Consider the following 25,204-nt stretch of genomic DNA (forward strand, 5'->3'; position numbering starts at 1 on the left):
AGTAATGTCAATTTACAGTATTACGGTAACTTGACCACTTAAGCCCTATTGTATGCATTAGAGTCATTTAGCAGACGCTTTTATCCAAAGCGACTTACAATAAGTGCATTATACATAGGTAGGCAAGGAAACTACAGTACTAATCACCAGAAGTCTTCAGTGCATTCTCTTCTAAAACAAGCAACTAAGAGCTAAAACAAATAAGTGTATCAAAGAGCTAAAACAAATAAACTAAATTGGGCCTCTTCCTTACTTCCTTCACAGATCCAATAAAACAAGAGCTTGTGCAAAGAATTGACAACAAATAGGCAAGGCTAAGAGGAAGGGTCAGGGTAGTGTTTCCTAAAGAGGTGGGTTTTCAGCCTGCGGCGAAAGATGGCATGCAGTGACTCTGCTGTCCTGACATCAGTGGGGAGTTCATTCCACCACTGTGGGGCCAGAACAGAAAAAAGCCGCGGCAAGAGCGACGAGGCAACCAGTTGCCCCGAGGCGGCAGACCGAAGTGGTCGGGCAAGGGTGTAAGCCTTGACCATAGCCTGGAGGTATACATATCGTGCAGCGAATATAGCAGGTCTACAAGCTCTCAACGCATTTCATTGCTACACATTGTAAGTATGTAGATCTGCTCTTTTCAAAAAGTTGAAAGAGGTTAAAATCTCACTTTTTTTTATGAATAAATGATATAATATGGAATTATGGATAGGTGACAAACTAATTATCACCTTGTATTTGTTGCCCTTGTATTATCCAGACTTGGACAGGCAGCATCAGCTTTATGTGCATACATGTATCATTGCATATAAGACATCTCTAGGAAAAATCGCCACGTTCAAGTAAAGGTATCGACAAGGAATTCAAGCCACAAACATTTTTTCCTGGGTCATATCATCCAAACCACCTGTCAACTCATCCAAACACTGCTTTAAAAAACCCCTTCACACAACTAAAGCAGATGCCGACCATTAGGCATTCATGTAAACCTCCAAGCAAGCCAAGCATGAGCTCTCTGACACATCAGAAAAAGGAGTAATATAATATCCAACATGTGCAGATCTTGTAGTCTGCACCGCATATAAGCCAGATGTAATTACATGAGGACAAACCTCTTTTGTAAGCATATTCCTGCATGTGCTGCACTGTGTACATCTGCAGCGTTTTACTGTGTGATGCACAGGAAGTAGAAGTGGAAAGAATACTTGAATATTCTAATAAAGTAGAAGCACTGCAACTTGACTCAAATATTACTCAAGTAGAAGAAAGATCACGTGTGTTGAAAACTATTCAAGTAAAAGAGCAAAAGTAGTTTTTTCTTAGACTAATCTGAGTAATCGTTACTGTACATACTGTACATCATGCGACACGATTTCGCCATGAATATGTTGTAGAAACTAGTTTCTCTCTAGTTCAGTGACGCATCTTTTCTTTATAAAAAAAAATGCTTAAGTGTCCTCTTCTTTGCCATGGTTTGTTGGGAGAGAACATCAACACACGGGATTCTAACAAACTGAACAAGCTGGTGAGGAAGGCTATAGCTACAGTATGGAGCTGGAGTTGAACTCTCATCCCCTCCATGATGTGCTGGTGGGGACGAGGAGCATATTCAGCCACTGAATCATCACCCCCCCCTCCAGCACAAACTAAAGCAACATGGACAGTTTCTGCCAGTAGCCATCAGGCCCCATAACCAAGCCTGACCCCCAGATGAGAACTTAAGGTCTGCAATGACTATTCTGTTCTCTGGGATTACTGACTTACTGATTGATTCTGAAACCTGTACACTAGTGTTGATTTCGTCGACTAAAACTATGACGAATTTTTTTCCTCGACTACCTTTTTTCACTGATGAAAACTAAATTAAACCTAAGCTATGATGACTAAAACTAAGACTAAATATATTGAGAATTTCATCAACAAATAAAAACTAGACTAAAATGTTAGGGAGGGACAAGTGGAGAAGATATCCAGTAGAACTAAAACATCTGATCTCATCTTTTGGGGATCAATAAAGTTAATCCTATCATAAAGATTGACTGACAAAGAGGTTCAAAGCCAACTTCAATGGAACATCCTCCCTGATTGTAAGATAACAGCACAACTCACTGTAGGCTACACAGTCAAATCCTTAGTGTTAACTCCAAAAGAGTGTACAAATGGAACCCAAATGGACCCATACGGGTCCTTGTAATTAGTTACTTCCCTGATACATAAACAACATCAAAATGGAATGGAACAGCGTGTCTCCAATGTGGATCTTGGACTTCATGTGGCCACTGGCCAGCCTGTGACATCTGTCATTTATAAAGTCAGTCGTCTAGGCCATACTATATATTAAGTATGACTACAAATGAGGGCAATTAAGGTCTCAGCGCGATCCAAGCCCCATTGACTTCCATCCATAATGAAATAAAAGTTAAATATTTCATAAAAGTATAAAACATCCAGGTGAAAATGGAGGTACTAGGCCTACTGGCAGTGTGCACAAATAATTTGGCACTGATCGGTCCAGCAGTTTGGGAGATTAGATTTATTTATTTTTTATTTAACCTTTATTTCACCAGAGAAATCACATTGAGACTAGTGTCTCTTTTACAAGTGTGCCCTGGCCAAGAGAAGAGGCAAATAAAATGTTACACAGCTCTGCCAGTAACGACAATACAGGACATAACAAAACAAAGACAAACATGACATCCGTAATACCAAAGACCTACTACCAATAGCACCAATACAGACTATTTAAAATACTAATAACAACAATACATCATAAAACTAATAAACTAATATAAGACTAAGAACACAGCAATTGCTACTTGTCAAAGCAGGAGCAATGGTTGGAGAATGTGCCCATGGCAATCCTCTTAAAAGACACTAGAGGGATCAATGAAGCCAATTTTAATCTGGTCTGTAGATCGTTCCACGACCAAGGCCCAAAAAACGCGAGTTTTTTTTTCCCTGCCTCAGATTTAGTAGTGGGTACGACATAGCGCATCCAGGCATTCGATCTGAGGTTGAGCGAATTTTGGACAAGATTAAATTTTGAACAAATGTACGAGGGGGAAATTCCAAGAATGGCTTTATATATAAAAGTGTACCAATGTAGCAACCTGCGAGATGCTAAGGAGGACCACCCTACTAGGGAATACAGAATACAATGATGTGTCCTATAGGTGGAGCTGGTAATGAACCTCAACGCAGCATGATAAAGGGGATCAAGTCTACCCAATATTGAGGGACAGGCGAATCGATACACAATGTCGCCGTAGTCGAGTTGCGACATAAACAGGCCAGTGACCAGCCTTTTCCTTGAAGCAAAAGAAAAACAGGACTTCATTCTATAAAAGAAGCTTACTGTGAATTTTAACTTCTTAATCAACGCTTCAATGTGATGATTGAAGTTTAACTTGTTATCCAACCAAATTCCCAGATATTTGTAAAGCACCACCCATTCGATGGTTACTCCTTCCAAGGTGGTGATATTTGGGGGGATAATGTCAGCTCTATTTGGAGTAAATAGCATGGCCTTGGTTTTTTGGCCGTTTAATAGCAATTTGCTATTTACCAATTCATGCTGCAATGAGACAAAATCTGAGGCCAAGTTTGACACTGCTACATCAAAAGAAGGAGCACAAGAGTACAGAATTGTGTCATCGGCATACATATGATACTTACAATGCTTAGATTGACTACAAATATGATTGACATACAAAAGAAAAAGCAATGGACCAAGAATGGAACCTTGGGGGACTCCTTTCTCAAGGGTGATGGGATCAGAAATGGTATCACCAAATTTGACACACTGTGTGCGGCCAACTAAATAGTTTTTGAACCAACCAAGCACATTTTGGCAAAAACCAGCTTTAGAAAGGACCTTGAGCAGTACGTGAGGATCCACGGTATCGAAGGCCTTACTCAAATCAATGAATAAGGCCGCACAAAAAGATTTCTTACCCAGGGCTGCCCTGATGTCGTCGATAACATTAAGGCATGCCGTTACAGTGCTATGTTTTGCTCTAAAACCTGACTGCATGGGGTTCAAAATAGAGTATGAATCAAGTAAAACCTTTACCTGATTTGATACTTGGCCCTCTAAGATCTTTGCCAAGGTGGAAAGGTTAGAAATGGGCCTGTAATTGTTTACATCACAAGGATCGCCAGCCTTGAGAAGAGGGGAGACATTTGCTTGTTTCCACTCTTCAGGTAGACTTTGAGTGGCTAAGGAGATATTGAACATATCAGTGACAGGTTGAGCAATGATAGCCGATGATAATTTTAGGAAAAAAGGGTCAAGGCCGTCTGGGCCTGCAGATTTTTTAGGGTCTAAGGTAGACAGGGCGTGTAGAACATCCGATACCAGGATGGGAGAAAAGTCAAAAACAGAAACAGAAACAACAGATGAGTCAACGTTATCATCATGGGCGTCTTGATGAGGAGCATTGGCAATTTGCTCATCAAAAATGTGTCCCGCCCTTTTAAAATGCGAATTGAAAGCATTTGACATGATTTTTTTATCAGATCACACAGGACACACAGACAGACAGACAGACAGACAGACAGACAGACAGACAGACAGACAGACAGACAGACAGACAGACACACACTCTTATAGACAGCCAGGCTCCTGCAGAACCATGCTGTAAAAAGGTAAACAAACAAGACAGGGTCTATTAACAGCTCCCATGTGGATCTGGGATTTCACGCGTCCTGTGAGTCTGTGACGTCCTAGTCTGATTAACCACATAACCCTGTATTACAGTATGTGGCGTGTGAAAATAACCGATCTACAACTAACATCACAATGCATTGTGAGCTCGTAGAGCTGCTATTTTCACTATTTTGTTGTAGTGAAACAAACCAAAACGTCAGTCTCTTTATCTCCTGCTTCCATAGGCCAGATAGGAAGGGCTACGGTGACCCTACATGACCTCTGTGACCTGCTTCCATTAGAGATAGTGTTAAAGGAAATAAAAGCTTCCTTCCTTTTACAGCGTATAGATACCAGTCACACTCTTTTCCCACGTTGTGTCGCTCTAATCTAATGTGTGTCACAAACACAACATGTTTTTAAAGCCTCTCCTGGTCTCCCAGATTTCACTTTTAACGGCGTGGCTCTGTGGGAGGGCCAGCCGTCTACCAGAGGGTCTGTCTGTCTGTCTGTCTGTCTGTCTGTCTGTCTGGAGCTAGTCTCGCAAATCGACAGTGGTGGAAAAAGTACTCGCATGTTTTACTTAAAGTATCAATACTGCAATGTAGAAATTGCTCTGACAAAATGATTTACACACATCGATTTGAGAAGAGCCTGGTCTGTCGTTCGTCTGTCGTCAAACACACACACACACACACACACACACACACACACACACACACACACACACACACGTGACGGAGCTGATGAAATCAGTGCGTTTGACAAACATTAACATTAACAGTAGGATTCCTGGCAGATGAAAGCTACTGTTAAAGAGCCTCTGCTGAGAGCAGATAGACTTCATAACAGAGTCCAAACAAAGACCAGACCGTCACCTAACAGTTACAGCAGTGGTTCTCATGGATCCAGGGACCTCCAGGGGTCCTTAAGGGGGTTCAATGGGTTCCCCATGCATGCAAAACCAAATGGACTGGGTCTGTCTGTAACTCCGGGTGTGTACTGGAACTGGAAACAATGGACCCTTGCGAAGTCCATTGTTTCCATTTCAATTGTCCACTCTCTGAGTTAAATACAAGGAAAACTTAAAGAGATAGTTCACCCGAAAAAAAATCTTTTTATCTATGAATTAGTCACCCCATGGAGACATGAATTCATGGATATTCTTTTGTTTTTGTCTCATTCCTAAGCCAATAATTTGATGACAAGCGGACCGGTAGGCAGCGGTTCCGGTAGGAGATACAAAGGAGACTCTTTGTGTCTCCTACCGGAACCGCTGCCGGTCATCAAATTATTGGCTTAGCAAAAACAAAAAAATCACCATGAATTCAATGCTTCATGGGGTGTGTAATTGATATTAAATAAGTAATGTTTTGGGTGAACTACTCCTTTAGCCTAAATCTCATTGTTCTGATGAGAGGAGATAAATAATATAGTGTGGCAAAAAAATACCCTGTATCTTCTGTGTATTTCTCTGTGAAATGTTGACGTCATAAAACTTAATCTGTGCGTTGTTTCACTATATCTCCTCTGTTCACACCAGAACAATGGGATTTACAGCTACGTTTTCCAGATGATTTTACAGCGTATATTGGGGGTGCCACCGTGCCAAGGATGACAATTCTATGAAATGAGCGTCCGTGGTTGAATGCATATCAAACTGGGGGGTCCTGAGAATCACCCAGTTTACAGTCTAATAACAGAAGAACGGGTTTCGCATAATATGGATGATAAACAGATATGAACGTTGCACTGTCACTGACCTCCGTAAAGACGCCTGCTATCCCCGCCTGGCATGAGCCATGCTCTTCCCCATACTTCTGCTTATAGTCTGTAAAAGAAAAGAAAAGAAAAGAAAGAAAGAAAAAAACAAAACCACAAATTATTTCACTGTGCTGCCTGAGCCAGCACTTTACTGGAGTTCACTCACTGCATTCCATATGGAGCTAGTCAAAGCAGCCCCTTCCATCCAAGATGAATCTGTACTGGGGCTAGAAAGCAAGAAGAAAAAACGGTACAACTCTGCATTCAAGAAAAACTCACACTTTGGGGGGGTGGGGTGGGGGTGTGGGGGGGTCATACTGCTCTCATGTTACAAAAAATATTGAGTTTGGATCTGTGTGAGCTGTACTGTACACATTATGGTCCCCTTTGCAAAGACTGCATGGCCCCTCTGAAACTATTGGAGGCAAACAAGAGAAACGGAAGGACACAAAAAACCCTGACCCCCGGAGCAATGATCTAGGTATATAAAAGGGTTTCATTACTCAAGTCTAAACATATTAACCCATTAAAACCGAGGAACGCATGTGTGTGTGTGTCATTTTTTAGATTTCTATGGCTATTTAAAAATAGCAGATCTACAAGCTTGTAGATCTGCTATTTTTGAAAAATCGTGAACATTTTTTGCAAATCTTTGAATATATATATTTTTAAAGCGAATGTTTTTAACTCAAATCTTTGCTTCTGGGGGGTCCCTGGAACACAATATTTAGAGATGGAGGTCCGCGGCCAAATACATATCATTTTGGGGGTCCTTGACCCCCAGTGGTTTGAGAACCACTGATATAGCAACATAAGTGTTTTCAAAAAACTGTTAGGATTTAGAAGACATTTGTAGAATCCCCCAGAAGCAAAGATTTGAGTTCAAAATGTTTGCTTTAATTAATAAATGTATATATTCAAAGATTTGCAAAAATGTTCACAATTTTTCAAAAAAAATAGCAGATCTACAAGCTCGTAGTGCAGCACTCGGTCCCGCGCTATGAGCTTGTGTATCTGAAATCTTAAAATGACACTAGATGCGTTCCCTGTCTAAATGGGTTAAGAAAATACTTGCATCATTCAGCTGAATATTTCATGCAGTATAGGTTTTGCTTTTCAAATGAAATTTGATTTCTACAACCGTAAAAACCGTGCTGGGCTTTAGACCACCGTGGGTGCGAGAAACATACACTGTAATATATGTTAACCTATTTGTATAGCATACCAAATGAACTTGATTTACTACTATCATAAACCTGCAAACTGTTAAAGCATGGGTGCTCGCAAAAACAGTTTTTTTTTCCCCCTACCTTGCAAGCAATTTGATCTCAAACACCACAGAAATTCAGGAGAGCGATGCCAAACCCTGTTGTTTTTCAACAAAGCTTCCATCACCGTAATAACCCTCATAATGTGAACACTTTCCCTTTTTCAAAAGAGTTTGCCTGAGGAGCACTAATTCTCCACTGGCTCAACGCTTAGCGCGTCGGATACTTTATCCGCGGCATAACGAACTATAACGTCCTTCGAAATTCCCAGGTGCCGCGTCTTGCCAGAGGAAAGTTGCGTTTGGAGTTTTGACACACTTCAACACACTTCAAGGCCCTCCAGCTACCAGTCTTGAGTGCCAGAACGCCTGTCAGAGGCCCTGACGTAGGGGAAAGGCTCCCATAACTCATACAGCGATAGCTGCACCAGAGATGATGGTGGGCCATGACAAACGGGCTTGTTGGTCCAAGCTAGGGTTTTTGGACGGGGGAGCGCAGCAGACTGCTTGGGCCAACAAAGGCCCTCTCATCTTCAAGTGTAGACTTTATACAAAGTTTTATGTGTCTGATCGTGATCAACTGTTTCTCTCTTCTGCCCTGTGTGACTAAAGGAAGATGATGTTTTGACTCACTCCTCGCTTACATTGGTCTCCCCTTTCAAACGATGTGTCTGCTTCTTTCAGACAGTGTGACAGTGAAGAGAGACATGGAGAGTTAAGGTAGAGGACAACATGCGAAACGGGCCAGGTTCAAACTCCAAACATGGCACAGAGTAAAACCCCTCAATGTTAATTTAACCACATTGAGCTTGGAGTGTCTACTTTTGGGCATGTCATTATTATTTGCGGCATTTTGTTCAAAACGGGCCACTCCTGCAAACTTTAGACGTCAATCTCAGCCAATCAGGATGGAATATCACAAATGAAACAGATCCGTCTTGATCACATGACTATAGAGATCATGTGTACCGCTTTGCGTGAACTTTCGATCAAATCTGGAGTAATATCAAAAACATTGTTTTACATAAGTCGGCCTCCTGGTGGTGCTATAAAAGGCAGATGTGAAAAAAAGGTTTTTCCTTGGCCTCTAGGGAGTGCGCATACAAAGTTTTACACAGATCGTGCAGTTATAGATTCAAACACGAATGGGCCTGTTATAGCGCCACCATGAGGCTGATTTAAAAGTGGCATTTCTTCCTCGGCATAGTGGGAATGTGAGGGCAAAATATCACAGAAATCGCACGATGTGTTCATGATTTGAGGCATTTTGTTCAAAACGGAGCACTCCTGCAAACTTTGGAAGACAATCAGGGTGGAATATAAAAAATCTGAAAGAACAGTTTGGTTTAAGGACTATAGACATACTGTGTACCGATTTGCGTGATGTTTGGACATAATCTGTAGGAGTACTGTCAAGAAATGTGTTTTGCAAAAATCGGCCTCCTGGTGGCGCTATAACAGGCCCATGTGAAAAATGTGGGGCAGAGGTTCTGCTCTGACATCCAGGGAGTGTGTGTGCACAGTTTCGCGCCGATCAAGCCAACGGTGCCGGAGATTAGCTGTACACAGACAGAATGACACACACACGCACGCACGCACGCACACACACACACACACACACACACACACACACACACACACACACACACACACACACACACACACACACACACACACACACACACACACACACACACACACACACACACACACACACACACACACACACACACACACACGGAAGAAAGGACAGGGTGCAAAACATACTCTCTCAAGTCAAAAAAAGTGAAACACTGCATAGATCTGAAATGAGCAGAAATCTCAGTTTGGACTCATTGATGCAAGAATGGACCAAAATAAAGAGTACAAGAATGGGCCAAGATACAGATCATCTGGGTCCATGTGTTTACACTTAAATGAACACAGTGCAGTTTGGTGCCTTAAGTGATTGAGCCACCAGGGTGTCTCCTACAATGACTTCAATATAATACCGTACCTTCATAACAGGGGATCAGTGGTTGCGTCCTTCCCTGCAGAGTTGGAGGGATGATGGAGCAGTAGCCATGGGGAAGGATGTGCTCCGAGTCATAGTAGACGTTTTTCCACCGGTGAGCACAGGCCTGCATGGGACAACAACGGTCACTTTGTTTATATCATACAGAGAAAAAAAAAGAAAAGAAAAAAATAACAGTTCAGGCAACTTTATACTTAAGTCTTTGCTCCAATATGCTGACTGTTTAAGTTCATAGACAGAGAGAGAGAGAGAGAGAGAGAGAGAGAGAGAGAGAGAGAGAGAGAGAGAGAGAGGCCAGCCCCCTTCTTTCCCTCTGGACTGGAGTCAGTGTGTCTGTGTGGCTGTCAAAATTAACGTCTACGAAGAGGGGGAATTAAAAACCCATCCAACCCCTGACCATAACAGCCATGGTCTGTGGTGTGAATATCTCAGCTAAGCTTAATATCCGCGCTTCACCCAAAAAAAAAAAAAACACACTGTTTTGTACACGGTGGGAGTGAGAGTCCTACAAAACATCCTCAAGCTATACAACGCTGGAGTTCTCCTAACAGTTTGAATTTCCTAAACGGCTCATCTCTGCTTTAGCGGAGAACCCGAGTGAACCCGAAGTGCCCCGGAGGGCACGACCACGGCCCAACAGCAGCGAAGAAAGACAACAATATTAACCCGTTGAGACCGGGAACGCATCTGTGTCTTTTTGGGGGATTTCTTTGGCTATTCAAAAATAGCAGATATACAAGCTCGTAGCGCGACAGCTTGTAGATCTGCCATTTTTGAAAAAACTTGAAAGTTTGTGCAAATCTTTGAATTAGAGCCCGACCGATACATCGGTGAGCCCGATGTATCGGTCATTTTTGACCCAAATGTCAATATCGGACATCGGTCATTATTTCCCCCGATGTTCCGATGTTTTTGTCATTAATATTTTCACTGATTGTGAAATTGCTGCGCAGCTGCGGTAAAGGTGTTTATATTTATTTATGAGAACTCCACAAAGATTGCTTGTTTTTCTCAACAATCTCTCAATAATACTGAGTGAGATTAAAGTTATCTACCACTACAATGCCTTCCAGAGAGACCTATAAGCTCAATGAATTAATAAATGATATGAATGACTCGACGCGAGGCTCATTGTTAATGTATGGATCATGATGCAACGGTTAGGTAGCCTATATATTTTTATGGGCAATTGGGCATAAGCTACTAAAATCTTCTAAGCTACTTGTATATCGCTAAATAAATATATATTAACGTCTGTCTGAGACGTTAATTTAACATCTCCACGCTGTTTCTGAGCGGAGGAGTGCTGCTTGGCAGTCGCACCCGACTCTCACGGAGAATACCAAAACTCTCGCCCCAAAACACAGTCGCCCTAAAACACAGTCGCCCCGGAGCAAATCCGGCGGTATTCACAAACGTAACTTCAGTAAACTATGCCTAAACCTACCTAACCTTATTTCTAAACGTAACCCCGTTAAAACTATGTTCAAACCTTATCATCAAACAAATGCAAGAACCGTGGGTCCACGAAAAAGAATGGGGGTGAGCGTGATTTGGGGCGAGTTTCATTAACTTTCACTTGTCATAAGACGCGGACAAGATAGTCAGTCAGATGAAGGGATTCCTCTTACAACTTTGTAAAGCATTACCCTTACCTTGGGCCGTTCATTTTGCTCTCTCTCTTTAGTTCATAACTAAAATACAAGGACACAGTTGTGTTGTGCTCAAAGCCTCAAGTCTGAGGGACTCGACGCTCAAGTTTTAGAATCCCATAGTTTAGAATAGATCCTATAGTCCGAAGGGACAGTTGTGGGTTTTATTGGTTGTTCTTGGTTGTCAGGGCGATTTCACAACCAATCGATGCACGGGCTCTGTATGGGCACGTCTCTTGCAGGATGCGGTGACAGCGTCGTGTCAATGTAATATGAAAACAAACTAAATCAATTGATTGACTAAAACCTAAATTTAGAAGTGCACTACAGCCCTTATCATTATGTATGAAAATGTTTTGAACATAGCAGATCTACAAGCTCACAATGCACTGCATAGCAACATGTTGTGAGCTTGTAGATCTGCTATTTTCAAATAGCCAGTGGTGGAAAAAGTACTAAAATGTTTTACTTAAGTAAAAGTATCAATACTGCAATATAGAAATACTCTGTTACGAGTAAAAGTCTGGAATTCAAAATGTACTTGAGTAAAAGTACAAAAGTATTGGCATCAAATTTCAATCAATTTCAAGTTCTCAAATGTATGAAAATATTTTGAAAATAGCAGATCTACAAGCTTGTAGATCGGCGATTTTCAAATGGCCCTATACAGGGCTGAAGTGATTAATGTATGTTTTGTAATAATAATCAAAATATTCAAAGTAACTAGTAACTAATGTTTTCAAATAATTGTAGTGGAGTAAAAGTATAATATTTGCCTCTGAGATGTAGTGGAGTAGAAGTAAAAGTATTGGAAATACTCAAGTGAAGTAGAAATACCTAGTACAAAATTTTATTAAGTACAGTAACTTAGTAAATGTACTATAGTTACTTTCCACCACTGCAAATAGCCAAAGTTTAAAAAGGGCTGAAGACTTGTGGTTAATGTATGTTTAGTAATAATATTAATAATTCAAATTTACAAAGTGACTAGTAACTAAAGTTTTCAAATAATTGTATTCATGTTTATTTGTAATAATGTGATTGCATTTTATTTAAATGTTCTCAATCTTGTATTCTTAACTTTAATGAAAAAACTAAGTTTATACGTTTTTGAAAAATATTTTTTATTATTTTATTTAATTACAAAATATCGGTCAAAAACATCGGCAATCGGTGGTCCAGGATTCTCAAAATCGGCATCGGCATCGGACCCAAAAATCTGGCATCGGTCGGGCTCTACTTTGAATATACAAACAAACATTTGTAACTCAAATCTTTGCTTCTGGAAGATTCTACAAATGTCTTCTAAATCCTACATTTTTTTGAAAAACGTATGTTTCTATATCTGTGGTTCTCAAAGTTTTTCATGTCAAGGACCCCCAAAATGATATGTATTTGGCCGCGGACCCCCATCTCAAAATATGTTGTAATAGGCACCCCCCAGAAGCAAAGATTTGAGTCAAAAAATGTCCCTTTAAAAAAAGAATTCAAATATTTTCACATTTTTCACGTTTTTTCAAAAATAGCAGATCCACAAGCTCATAGCGCGGCAGCTCAAAGAAATCTTAAAAATGACACACAGATGCTTCCCCCGGTCTCAATGGGTTAACATTACAAATATGGAAGAAGTAAAAACACACGTTTTATTATGTTGTCACTGAAAGAGGGAGCAAATTTCTAAAAAGCTGTTTTCTTTTATTGCCCTATATCCGCTTACAGGGGGAGCGGATAAGTGCTGCCGTTGTGTTTTTGTAAAAACAACACATTCCATAGATCAGTAATCGAACAGGAAACTTGCGGAGCGGAGTTAAAGCACAAAGCATGCCACATAAATGTGGTAATAATTTAGGACCCTGGGACGGTGGTCAGACTCCTGTGGCTCTGGGGACAGCGGCTAAATGCTTTTCTTACACAGGCAGAGTTCAGCTCATTTCCCCTCCATGCACTCTCCCCACACACACACACAGCCAACCTAAATGAATAACCCGTTTAGACCGGGAAAGCATCATGTCGGGTCATTTTTTGATTTCTTTGGCTATTCAAAAATAGCAGATCTACAAGCTCATAGCGTGGCACCGAGTGCAAGAGCTTGTAGATCTGCTATTTTTGAAAAATCGTGAAAATGTGTGAAAATCTTTATTTGTAAAGCAAACATTTGTAACTCAAACCTTTGCTTCTGGGGAATTCTACAAATGTCTTCTAAATCCTAACAGTTTTCTGTAAAACGTATGTCGCTATATCAGTGGTTCTCAAACTTTTCCATGTCAAGGACCACCCAAAATGATATGTATTTGGCCGCGGACCCCCCCATCTCAAAATATGTTGTTCCAGGGACCCCCCTAGAAGCACAGATCGGAGTTAAAAATGTTCGTCTTAAAACATATATTCAAAGATTTGCACAAAGTTTCCACGATTTTCCCCCAAAAATAGCAGATCTACAAGCTCATAGCGCGGCACTCGGTGCCGCGCTATGAGCTTGTAGATCTGCTATTTTTTGAATAGCTAAAATGACACAGATGTGTTCCCGGTCTTAAGGGGCTAAAAGAGGTCTTGCAGATTGTGGGTTTAGTACACATGGGGCGTCGCGACTCACGACGGTCTGGAAGCAAGATGCTTTTGCGTCGAGACGCATCATCCATGTGTTTTAAAAACGACAGTCTGGGCCAATAAGCTCGTACTGTAATAGCTGCTGTAATGTGAGCTCCAGAGAATTTTGCCTCAAGTATGAATTACGCCGGGAATTGTTTACATTAGTGATAATACCGTCGAATTTCCAGTTTCCATCAGGAGAGAAAAAAAATAACCTAGATCAGCTGATACGGGTACAACGGCACGACAGCACAAAGGTCTTGCAGAGGCCCTGTGTGTGTTCAGCGCAGTGGTGGAAGGAGTACTCAGATGATTTTACTTAAGTAAAAGTATCAATACTGCAATGTAGAAGTACTCTGTTACAAGTAAAAGTCCGGAATTCAAAAGTGACTTGAGTAAAAGTACAAAAGTATTGGCATCAAAATGTACTTAACTCATTGAGTGCCATTAACGTGTTTCACGTGTTTTTACCGCTATGGCGCTGGGTGCCAATGACGTGTTTGACGTGTTTTTGAAAAAATAGTAAAAAAAAAAAAACATGTTCAGAACCCAAGATATCATCATCTGAAGATGTGCAGCTCCATCCACTCCTTGTTTAACTTAGAACTGAAAAAGGCTGTATCTCGCTTCCTAAGCACTTTTTGTTTTCTTTGAAAAAAAACTCTGGCACTTTTCAGAATTAATTCTGAAATAATTCTGGCAATCCTGGCACTCAGGGAGTTAAAGTACGAAAAGTTAAAGAAGAAAAATGTTTGAAAATAGCAGATCTACAAGCTCACAATGCGTTGCGATGCGACGCATTGTGAGCTTGTAGATCGGCTATTGCTATCGCCTATGTATAAAATAAGGCTGAAGTGGTTAATGTATGTTTTATAATATAATCATTTATATCTGCAAAGTAACTAGTGACTAAACTTTTCAAATAATTGCAGTGGAGTAAAAGTACAATATTTGCCTCTGAGATGTAGTGGAGTAGAAGTAAAAGTACTCAAAATTGGAAATACTCCAGTAAAGTAAAAATACCTAAAAGAGATTACTTAAGTACAATACTTGAGTAAATGTACTTAGTTACTTTACACCACTGGTGTGTGCAGCCAGTGGCAGATATGTGCTAGTCTAAAATAAAAAAAACACGGCTACGGTTTGTATTTCCCTGACAGAAGCAGAGCAGACCATGTATGGAGTTAGTGCTGTTGTCATGTTCCTAGTTCGGCCTCCCCGTGTGCGTGCCGATTGGTTCTGAAACAAGGGCCCCCCCTTTTTTATTTTTTTGGGGGTTGAAAACACAGCTAGATGAAATCACCGCCACACACTGTACTGTAGTTCAACATCTGCCGAGCAGCCGTCTCTCTCCTCCTCTCTCCTCCTCCTCCACTCGCACAGAAACGTGAGTTTCATTCACATGGGATTAAAAACAAGCATCAGCCCCCATTCTCTCTGTGGAGGGCCCACAAACACGTGGCTGCAGAGAGAGTCACCGTATTCCTTTTTAACCCATTCAAACCGGGAACGCGTCTCTGTCATTTATTATTTGTCTCATCTGTTTAAGAAAGTAGGTAGCTGATATATTGCACTTTTACCTTAGCGCTAGGTATATGCTCTTAGTTGCTTTTTTTTAGAAGAGAATGCACTTAAGACTTCTGGTGATTAGTAGTTTCCTTGCCTACCTACTGTATGTTGAATGCACTTATAATGTAAGTCGCTTTGGATAAAAGTGTCTGCTAAATGACTGTAATGTAATGTCATTTAAGATTTCTTTGGCTATTCAAAAATAGATATATTGTAGATCTGCTATTTTTGAAAAATCTTGCAAAATGTGTGCAAATCTTTCAATATATATATTTTTAGCAAACAGTTGTAAAATATTTTGGTCCAGGGACCCCCAGAAGCAAAGCTTTGAGTTACAAATCTTCGCTTAAAAATATATATATAGTCAAAGATTAGCGCGTATTTTCACGATTTTTCAAAAATAGCAGATCTACAAGCTTGTATATCTGCTATTTTTGAATAGCCAAAGAAATCTAAAAATGACAGAGATGGTTACCGGATTGAATGGGTTAACCACATGAACCCCAGCGTCACCCATTCTGAGGACGGTTGGCTGATCTACAAGCTCACAAAATGTTGCAATGAATGCAACACATTGTATATTGGCTATTTAGTTTGGTGAAGAGGGCAAACAAGTTGAGTGCCCTTAGTATAGACCCCTGGGTGACTGTGGTCAATTAAGTATACTGTCGGGTTTGGGTGGTTAACCCTACGGGTCAACTTTTATGCTCTCGGAGTTAAACGGACACTCAGGATTTTTGCAGTGTAGAACTAAATGCTTCTCATTACCCAAGTTTATGGTCGAATGATCCCGAACTGACAAGTCCAAGAAGCCTTAACTTTTAAGTTTGACGGAAGGATAAAAAATGGTTTGGGAAAAATCACGCCAACACATTCCCCCTTTAGCCCATTATGACCTGGAACGCATCTGTGTCATTTTTTGATTTAAGCTAAAAAAAGCATTATTTTACACTTTGGCTATTCAAAAATAGCAGATATACAAGGTCATAGCGCGGCACCGAGTGCCGCGCTATGAGCTTGTAGATCTGCTATTTTTGAGAAATCTTGAAAATGTGTGCAAATCTTTGGATAAATATTTTTTTAAAGCGAACATTTGCGACTCAAATATTTGCTTTTGCGGGTCCCTGGAACAATCATATGAAAACGTTTGAGAAACACTGACATAGCAACATATATTTTTTTTCAAAATACTGTTTTAGAAGACACTTTGTAGAATCGGTACCTCAGGCCTTAATGGGTTACAGTAGATGAAAAGAAAAATGGCACCGAAAGAGGAATGTATTCAAAGTAATGCAACAACCACGGCCGGGGCCAACAAAATGTTATCTGGACTTCTTTGGACATGGAGGGGAGAGAGAAAAAAAAAACCCTCTCTCATGGCTCCCGTAGCTCCCTCGGGACAAAGTCAATCAACAACGAGCATTCAGGCACATTAACACCTGTCAGGACTGTTTACAGTGCGTCCACGTGGCTTGGAGGGGGGGCTATACGAGTGTTCTCCTCCAGCCCACCCCTTAAATATAGCCGCCTCTAGGCTACCCTGCAAGGCGCATAAGCACCCCCCACCCCCTCCCACTCCCCCACTCCAGGGCCAGAGAGAAGCTGATGTCTCTCACTACCCCACTGCAGGAGAGGGGGTTTAGCTTTTAATCAAAGTCTGCCCTTGGATGAGACCACCGCAGAGTGAGTTTTTGAAGTCTAAACAAACTCAACCAGCTGCCCTGTGATCTCTTGGCAAGCATCCAGTCTTAGAGAACCCTCTTAGATCAGCACCACTGGTCCGGCCTGCCAATTTATCTAGATCTTCCCCCGGTATTTTATCAAAAGGACTATTTTTTGACAACCACTGTTGTCTCTCCACTGTCGATTTCCAGCGCCAAAAAAAAAGCCCAAGGTCAAAGTTGTACCTCGGCGTAGTTATGCAACACCCCCACAGCCAGTGGTGGAAGAAGTACTCTTACTTTACTTAGGTGAAAGTAGCAATACCACAATATAAAAATACTACTGTTTCAAGTAAAAGGCCTGTGTTCAAAATGTTACTTGAGTAAAAGTACAAAATGTATTGGCATCAAAATATACTTAAAGTATCAAAGGTAAAAGTGCAAAAATGTTTGAAAATAGCAGATCTACAAGCTCACAACGCGCCGCGATGCGACGCGTTGTGAGCTTGTAGATCTGCTATTTTCAAATAGCCTACGCATAAAGTGGCGCTGAAGTGGTTAATGTACGTTTTATGATATAATCATTCATATCTGCAAAGTAACTAAAGTTTTCATGTAATCGTAGTGGAGTAAAAAGTACAATATTTGCCTCTGAGATGTAGTGGAGTAGAAGTAAAAGTACCGAAAATCGTACAAATAGTACTGTACTTAATTGCCCACAGCAGTCCCACACATCGTTCCTTCTTCAGTTGCTACGGCAGCGACCCCCCCCCCCCCACTCTCCCCACCCCCCCACACCCTCCAATGACGAATGTGATTCATAAGACTTGACACCGCTTACAGCTCAAACACGTAACGCCGTGGCCTTTGCCAGTGGAAGGGTTTTTGATGTTGGGAACCAGCTGTGGTTTTAACAATGCGGTTCATGGTAAGACATTTGCAACAATGATGGTGGTATAATCCAGTCTGCCTTTACGAGTGAACATGGTTTGCATTAAAACCGTTCGTTTGCTGTGTACCGACTCTATAGCCACTTAAAAACCCTCCTCTAGATCACTGGTTCTCAAAGTGGGGTCCGGGTACCCCCAGGGGGTCCTGTACCAGGGGGTCCCGAGCAAAACGAGTTAATATATGGTGTCACAATCATGACCACTTCAACCATATTTTATACTTTGGCTGTTTAAAAATAGCAGATATACAAGCTCATAGCGCGTCACTTCTTGCCGCGTTATGAGCTTGTATTTTTGAAAAATCCTGGCCCAAAAATATTCTTTGAGACAGGGGGTCTGCAGCCAAAAAAAAACGTCATTCTGGGGATCCTTGACATGAACGTTTGAGAACCACTGCTCTAGATTTAGTAAACTGGTAAACCTAAGTAGGCTCTGTACTCAGACCAGACTTTTTTCCTTCTACACCAAATCTCTTCGCCAAAAATGAGCCTATCTAGAAGCTCACAATGCTTCGCAACGCACCGCGTTTTGAGCTTGTAGATCTGCTATTTTTGGCTAATGTACCCCGCCCCTACAGCAATGGTTCTCAAACTTTTAAATGTCAAGGTCTCCCCTTAACTCTGACAGTGTACAAATAGAACCAAATGGACCCGTTAGGGTCCATTTGGTTCCGTTTGTATACTGTCAGAGTTACAGACTTGTAAGGGTACATATACAGTGTAGAAGACCCCCCAAAAGGAGGGGTTTCAAGGTCTCCCCTTAACTCTGACAGTATACAAATGGAACCAAATGGACCCAGACTTACAGACTTGTAAGGCTACATATAGACCCCCCACAAAAAGGAACCCTGAGTCCTCTGGAATCCACTTTGAGAACCGCTGTTGTAGATTTTAGACGCTGGGGGGTTCAAGTGGCTTATAGTGTCTTCCTGTCCCCTGAACTCACCAAGATCTTGCCGTTGGCTTTGTCCTGACGGGCCAGGCTGACCCCCATCCACTCGTCGTCCCTGTCTCCCTGACACGTCTTCCCACACGACTCTCTGGGCTTGTTTCCTGAAACAAATACATTGAGAACAATGAGGGCAGTTTTTAAACACCATGAGTCATCAAGTCAGAGGACTAGCCTCTCGCAGTAGGTCAGTGAGAATGTTGTCAGCGTTTTGTTTGGGTCTTAGGCGTTTATTTTCCTTATCGTTGCTAAGCACCCTTGGCAACATTTTGCATGTTGATTAAATAGTCGGACGTAACCGAAATAGCACTTGCAGAAAGAAACGCCACAATACCTGTGGCCCACCGCAAGTATTTATTAACAATGGCTGTGTGGGTATTTCTGTCCAACTCTTATTAATAGCATTAATACCGTAAACATCCGTTTGTCTGTTTAAAAATATGACATATTTTTTTACTCTAATTTTTATCCCACGATTTTTGTAACCCTTTTTTTTCACCCGGTGCCAATTTGCTAAGTGATCCTGGGCACTACACTCCCCCCACCAGCCTAGGGAGGCCAGGGCCGAGCTCATGCCTCCTTCAATGCATGAGAGCCAACTGACCTTCTTGGCACCTGACAGGGGGGGAGTTTCCCTGGTTGGACGTAGCGCGTGGAAGGAACACGTTATTCCAACCAGTTCCCTTCCCCTCCATCAGACGCCCCGGCTGACCAGGGGGAGGCAGTATAGTGACCAGGATTACTACATGTTTTTGTGAGGGTATTAACTACCCAAGGAGACACGGGGAGAACATGCAAACTCCAAACTTACTGTCATTTCAATTGCACAAGGACATATGTCTCTATTGACCCAGGGGGCCTGATATTATGTCTGGCAACATCCCACGCAGAATTGAAACTGTGAGGACAGTGACCACTATAAGAGGCGTTGTGCAATGCAGCTTGTTGCGTATTGACCTCAGATCATATAAAACAGAAATATTTGTTTAGTGGTGTCTCTCACATTGCCTTGTATTTAACCAGGAGAGTCACATCACATTGAGGTTCAAGACCTCATTTACAAGTGAGAGTGTGACCGTGCCAAGACGAGGCCAAAGTAGTACAAAAATGTACAAAAACAAGGGACAAGACAAAAATGTGCAACAATTACAGAAAGCCCCAGAAAAGTACCAATAAAAACTTTGTAGGTCCATTAAGATGCATGCTACTGATTCTAAAGACTAAAAGAGATGTAATGAACATTGGTGGAAGAAAGGAATAAAACCCACAGCAATGAACAGAGACAGTTGTGTTCTGTCGGAAATGCACTCAGTTAGGAAAACAGAACAGATCAAAGTTTGTTGAAAGATCCAACACCAGCACTAAGGCATTGGTTCTTAAATTGGGGTCCGAGGACCCCCAGGGGTACTTGAGGGGGTTCCAGGGGGTCCCCAGCTAAATGATGGACAGGGACCAAATGGACCCTTATAGGTCTGTAACTCTGAGAGTGTCCAAATGGACCCTAACGGGTCCATTTGGTTCCATTTGTACACTCTCAGAGTTAAATTAACATTGATTTTACAATATAAATTGGGGTCCCAGAGACATACATGCCATTAAATGGGGGTCCGTAGCCTAATGCATGTCAAACTGGGGGTCCTTGAAATTAAAATGGTTGAAATCACTGCTAGAGAGCTGTAAAAATCTTCTCTTACGGGGGTCCCTGGCATATCTTTTCAAATGGGGGTCCGCGGTCTAATAAGTGTCTATTTGGGGGTCCTTGGAACGAAAAAGTTTGAGAACCACTGCACTAAGGTACGAAGAAGCTGCTTTTGTCAGGGTCCAAATACTACAGTAAATAAAATGCACTTGAGTAAGTCATGTTATCCTATCAAAATTTAAACATCTTTCTTTCGCAAGACAATTCAGAAGAACTGTATGCAGTGTGAACTACTGTTATTCCTCAAACGTGTCATGAACCTATCAGGGTTTGAGCCCCTCCTGAGCCGTTATAATTCACTGAGTGGAGCAGCTCAGGCAAACAGACTCCAGGTCAGCTCTGAACTCATAGATAACGTCTGTTTTCCTTCCTTGGTGACACATTGACAGAGTGGAGTGGAGGTTAACATTGAACCCACTCAAACGCTCTCCCTCTGTTGACCACAAGAAAAGAGCCAGGGGGGGTGAGAGCTCTACAACTCAACCCCTTTTTTTGGCTCAAGCTCTCGGAAAATATTAGCTGAAGCATTAATCACATTTTATCCAAATATTTCTGGACTTTTTGCACACAGAACCTTCTTCTATTTGAATGTCTGCCATACAGCTTTGTTCGAAAACAAAAGCACAACTGTCACATTAAGACGGATAGAAGTGTGTATTCTTTCAGATAAAACAAAACAGATGCTGGAGGGGTTTGTGCCGGACCACTAGGCTATAGGATACATTCTATACACTGGCCGGCCTTTGTGTCCACTAGACTGGAGTTTAACCACATGAACCCTAGCGTCTCTGTTCTGGGGGCAAGCATTCTGAGAGAAAATAGCCGATCAACATGCTCACACCGTGTCGCAAACCTGGCTGTGAGCTTGTAGATCGACTATTTTCAGCGAAGAGACTTCGTGTTAAGGTAAAAGAAAAAGGAGCAAACCTAGCATGGAGCCCTGGGGGACCCTAGGGGTCAGCTAAGGATATAGGGCTTATATATAGGGTAGTCAATGGAATGATATGCAGCACTGGTTCTCAAACTTTCCCCCAAAATGAATATGTATTTGGCCGCATAACCCCCATCTGAACATAGTTTGTGCCAGGGACCCCCATACAGGATTTGTGTTGTTAAAACGTTTAAAGAATATTAGCAATATTAGAATATTAGAAGAATATTGAAAATAGCAGATCTACAAGCTCACAACGTGCCACAGATGCTGGGTACCCCCTGGAACCTCAGTCGGACCCCACTTTAAGAACCACAGATGTACAATAGCCATAATGTACCATTGAAACCAGTGGCGAGCAGTTATAGGCTCGCTAGAGTGTTTGTTTTGAAGTGCATGTGCATGTGCCAGGTGGTGGTCGTAGTAGTAGTAGTAGTAGTAGTGGTACATTACATTACAGTCATTTAGCAGACACTTTTATCCAAAGCGACTTACAATAAGTGCATTCAACATACAGTAGGTAGGCAAGAAAACTACTAATCACCAGAAGTCTTAAGTGCATTCTCTTTCTTCTCTTCTCAAACAAGCAACTAAGAGCATACCTAGGGCTAAGGTAAAAGTGCAATGTATCAGCTACCTACTTTCTTCAACAGATGAGACCAATAGGAAAATCAAATGAGCAAGAGCTAAAACAAATAAGTGTATCAAATAAACAAGATCCAATAAAACAAGAGCTCGTACAAGTAATTGTCAACAAGTAGGCGAGGCTAAGAGGAAGGGTCAGGGTAGTGTTTCGTAGTGGTAGTAGTAGTAGTAGTAGAACAGGGGTCTTCAACGTTTTCGGGCCAAGGACCCCCTAGCTGAGAGAGAGATGAAGCAGGGACCCCGTCTATATTGTATAAAATTGTGTTTCAGATAAACTTTTGCTGCTCTTTTTTTCCTCTACACCTATAACTCTTTGCCAAAAATAGCCGCGCTGCGAGGCGTTGTGAGCTTGTAGATCTGCTAAAGTTCTCCTCAGAAAAGGGATGCTAGGGTTCAAGTGGTTAATGTAAAAAAAGAATAAATCATATCACACAAAGATTTGGCGGACCCCCTGTATATTAACTCTGAGGACCCCCTAGGGGTCCCGGACCCCCTGTTGAAGACCCCTGTAGTAGAATAGTAGTGTGTCACCACCATATAGAGTCGACCACGGTTCCCATTGAGTCTAATACTGACCTCTCCCCAGGTCCATTTCTGTACAGCGTCGCTCGGGGTTGCTGTGAACTCGACACTTGTACACAGCTCCAGGACTGCGCACGGAGCTACTGTAAGTGGAGTTGGCCCTGGGGGCTCCTACCAAGACCCTGTAAACAGAGAGAGAGGGGGTAGAGCATGACCGACTGACTGTCACCCAGCCATGGCAGTGTTTTCTAGAACTGTTTTTATTCCCACGCACATCCATTACCTCTGAGAGCGTGCAAGTGGAACCAAATGGACCCCTAAGGGGTCCATTTGGTTCCACTTGCACGCTCTCAGAGGTACAGACCGGTAAGGGTCCATTTGGATAACCCCCCCTCAAGGGGGGGGTCCATGGATGGACCCCCACTGGTGTAGTCCCAATGCCTCTGAAAAGGAATGTCAGTGTCATTCAATACTAATGGTGAGAATGACAGCTCTGCTCTGCTGCAGTGACATGGTCTATCTGTGAGTGATGTGTGACAAAGGCTTTTAGTAAACAAATAAACATTGCAAACTGCCTTAAAGTTACTGCATGTGTTCACATTCATGTATCTACTTGTAAAAAATAAATAATAATAATAATTGAAAACATGTTATAAACTTAGGCTATTAACATATGAGATAAAACAATACAAAATAATGATAAATGAATAAATAATAATTATTTAAAAAAAAATGAAATAATTGAAAACTTTAGGCTATAACATATGAGATAAAAATGTAATAAATGCATAATAATGATAAACAATAAATAATAATGATAAAAATGGAATAAAATAATGAAATAATTGAACACTTTAGGCTCTAACATTATGAGAAACTACCAGAGCACGTTGAATAGTCCGTGTTAAAGAGCACTCTGTAACTTTCAGCACACATAATAATAACACACAACAACTATAACAGCATAGACAGACTTACCAGCGTGTGTTATCATGATAATGCTCCAGGACGGAGTACCCAAAGAAACTATTGTCTGGTCCACGGAACACTAAAGGATGTTCTAGGTCGATATTATAAGAATAAGCTAGAGAAACGCAGATAATAAACACATAAAACACGTCCTGTATTCCCACATGTCGTCCAAACAGAGCCATCCTCTCCTCCCTTTCAGCGCATCAAAGTAGTAACAAAAGTATCCAATACAAAACAATATCAAAAATGTATCAGCTTTCAGTGGTTTTCTTTTAAAACAAAAAAAAAGGAAGAAGAAAAAAAGTTCCAAAAACACCGTCCCAACAAGTTGTTAAAGTCTCTTCTCTTTTGTAGTAGTAGTTATTATATCTATAATAACGTGCGTAGAGATGAGAAGATGTTAACGGGTCTCTGGTTAAATAACGGTGCGTCAGCTCCTCTCCATACTATGTGCCAATGTGACTAAAGTTGTCTCTCTGGGAGCAGAGCGTCTTGGCTGATCAATGCGGTCACGATGGAGGGACGTGAATGGGTAGAAAAACCTATGAGCATCACGTTTCAAACCATGGAGGTTGTGTGTGGACCACTGCCATCTAGCGGCCCTTCTGACGCACTGTTTTCAGCTTTGTTATCGTCACCTTGCTAAACTAATGGCCCAAGTCATTTTTTAAAAGTTTTTCAGGGAAAATAAAAAACTGATCCAAAACAAAACTATATGATATTTCTTAAATTATGACTATTTAACTAGAAATAACACTGTCTGTCAGTTATGTAACATAAGAGATTTAAATAGGATTAAATCTGACTTAGGCCAAACATTTTTTTTTCAAATGGCCTAAATCAGTAAATAATTTGGCCAAAGTCACAAAACCATGTGACTTAAGCCCAAAAGAAGGCATATTTTGGCCTAAGTCACACTAGGTAGTTAGGCCATTATACTAAAAGGGGAGTGAACAGCATGATCCTTTTCAATTAGGAGATGGGCGATTTTTACCAGAGGTGGCCAGTGTTATATGAGGAGCTGACTTAGGCAAAAATATCATTTTCCTCAAAAAATGACTTAGGCCATTAGTTTAGCAAGGTGACGTATGTTTGTAAAGCAGTGGTTCTCGAACCTTTTAATTTCAAAGACCCCCATAACTCAGACACTGTCAGAGTTCACAGACCTGTAAAGGTCCATTTGGAAACCCCCAAGGAACTCGTAGGGTAGGGGTCCCCGGACCCCACTTTGAGAACAACTGTTGTAAAGCAATGGTTCTCAAACCTTTGCCCTTCTGACGCACTGTTTTCAGCTTTGTTAAGTTGTAAAGTAAACATGAAGTTATTTTCGGCAAGCTAGTTACTCCCTATAAAATAAGCTTTAATTCAAACCATAAAAAAGA

General features: G+C 41.4%; 1 protein-coding gene across 1 annotated transcript in view; it reads right to left on the reverse strand.

Annotated features, from left to right (window-relative positions):
* Positions 1 to 24,258, reverse strand: part of itga9 (integrin, alpha 9) — a 134,604-nt gene extending 110,346 nt beyond the window's left edge. Inside the window, exons 1-5 of the mRNA XM_084077210.1 lie at positions 23,829 to 24,258; positions 22,905 to 23,032; positions 19,051 to 19,157; positions 9,667 to 9,790; positions 6,403 to 6,470 (exon numbers count right to left, since the gene is read on the reverse strand). Coding sequence (XP_083933336.1) covers positions 6,403 to 6,470; positions 9,667 to 9,790; positions 19,051 to 19,157; positions 22,905 to 23,032; positions 23,829 to 24,004 — 603 coding nt within the window. The 5' untranslated portion in view covers positions 24,005 to 24,258. The remainder of the gene's footprint in view (positions 1 to 6,402; positions 6,471 to 9,666; positions 9,791 to 19,050; positions 19,158 to 22,904; positions 23,033 to 23,828) is intronic.
* Between the last annotated feature and the right edge of the window lie 946 nt (positions 24,259 to 25,204).

Source organism: Gymnoscopelus microlampas, assembly GCF_963454915.1.
Source record: "Gymnoscopelus microlampas genome assembly, chromosome: 13".
Classification (NCBI taxonomy): domain Eukaryota; kingdom Metazoa; phylum Chordata; class Actinopteri; order Myctophiformes; family Myctophidae; genus Gymnoscopelus; species Gymnoscopelus microlampas.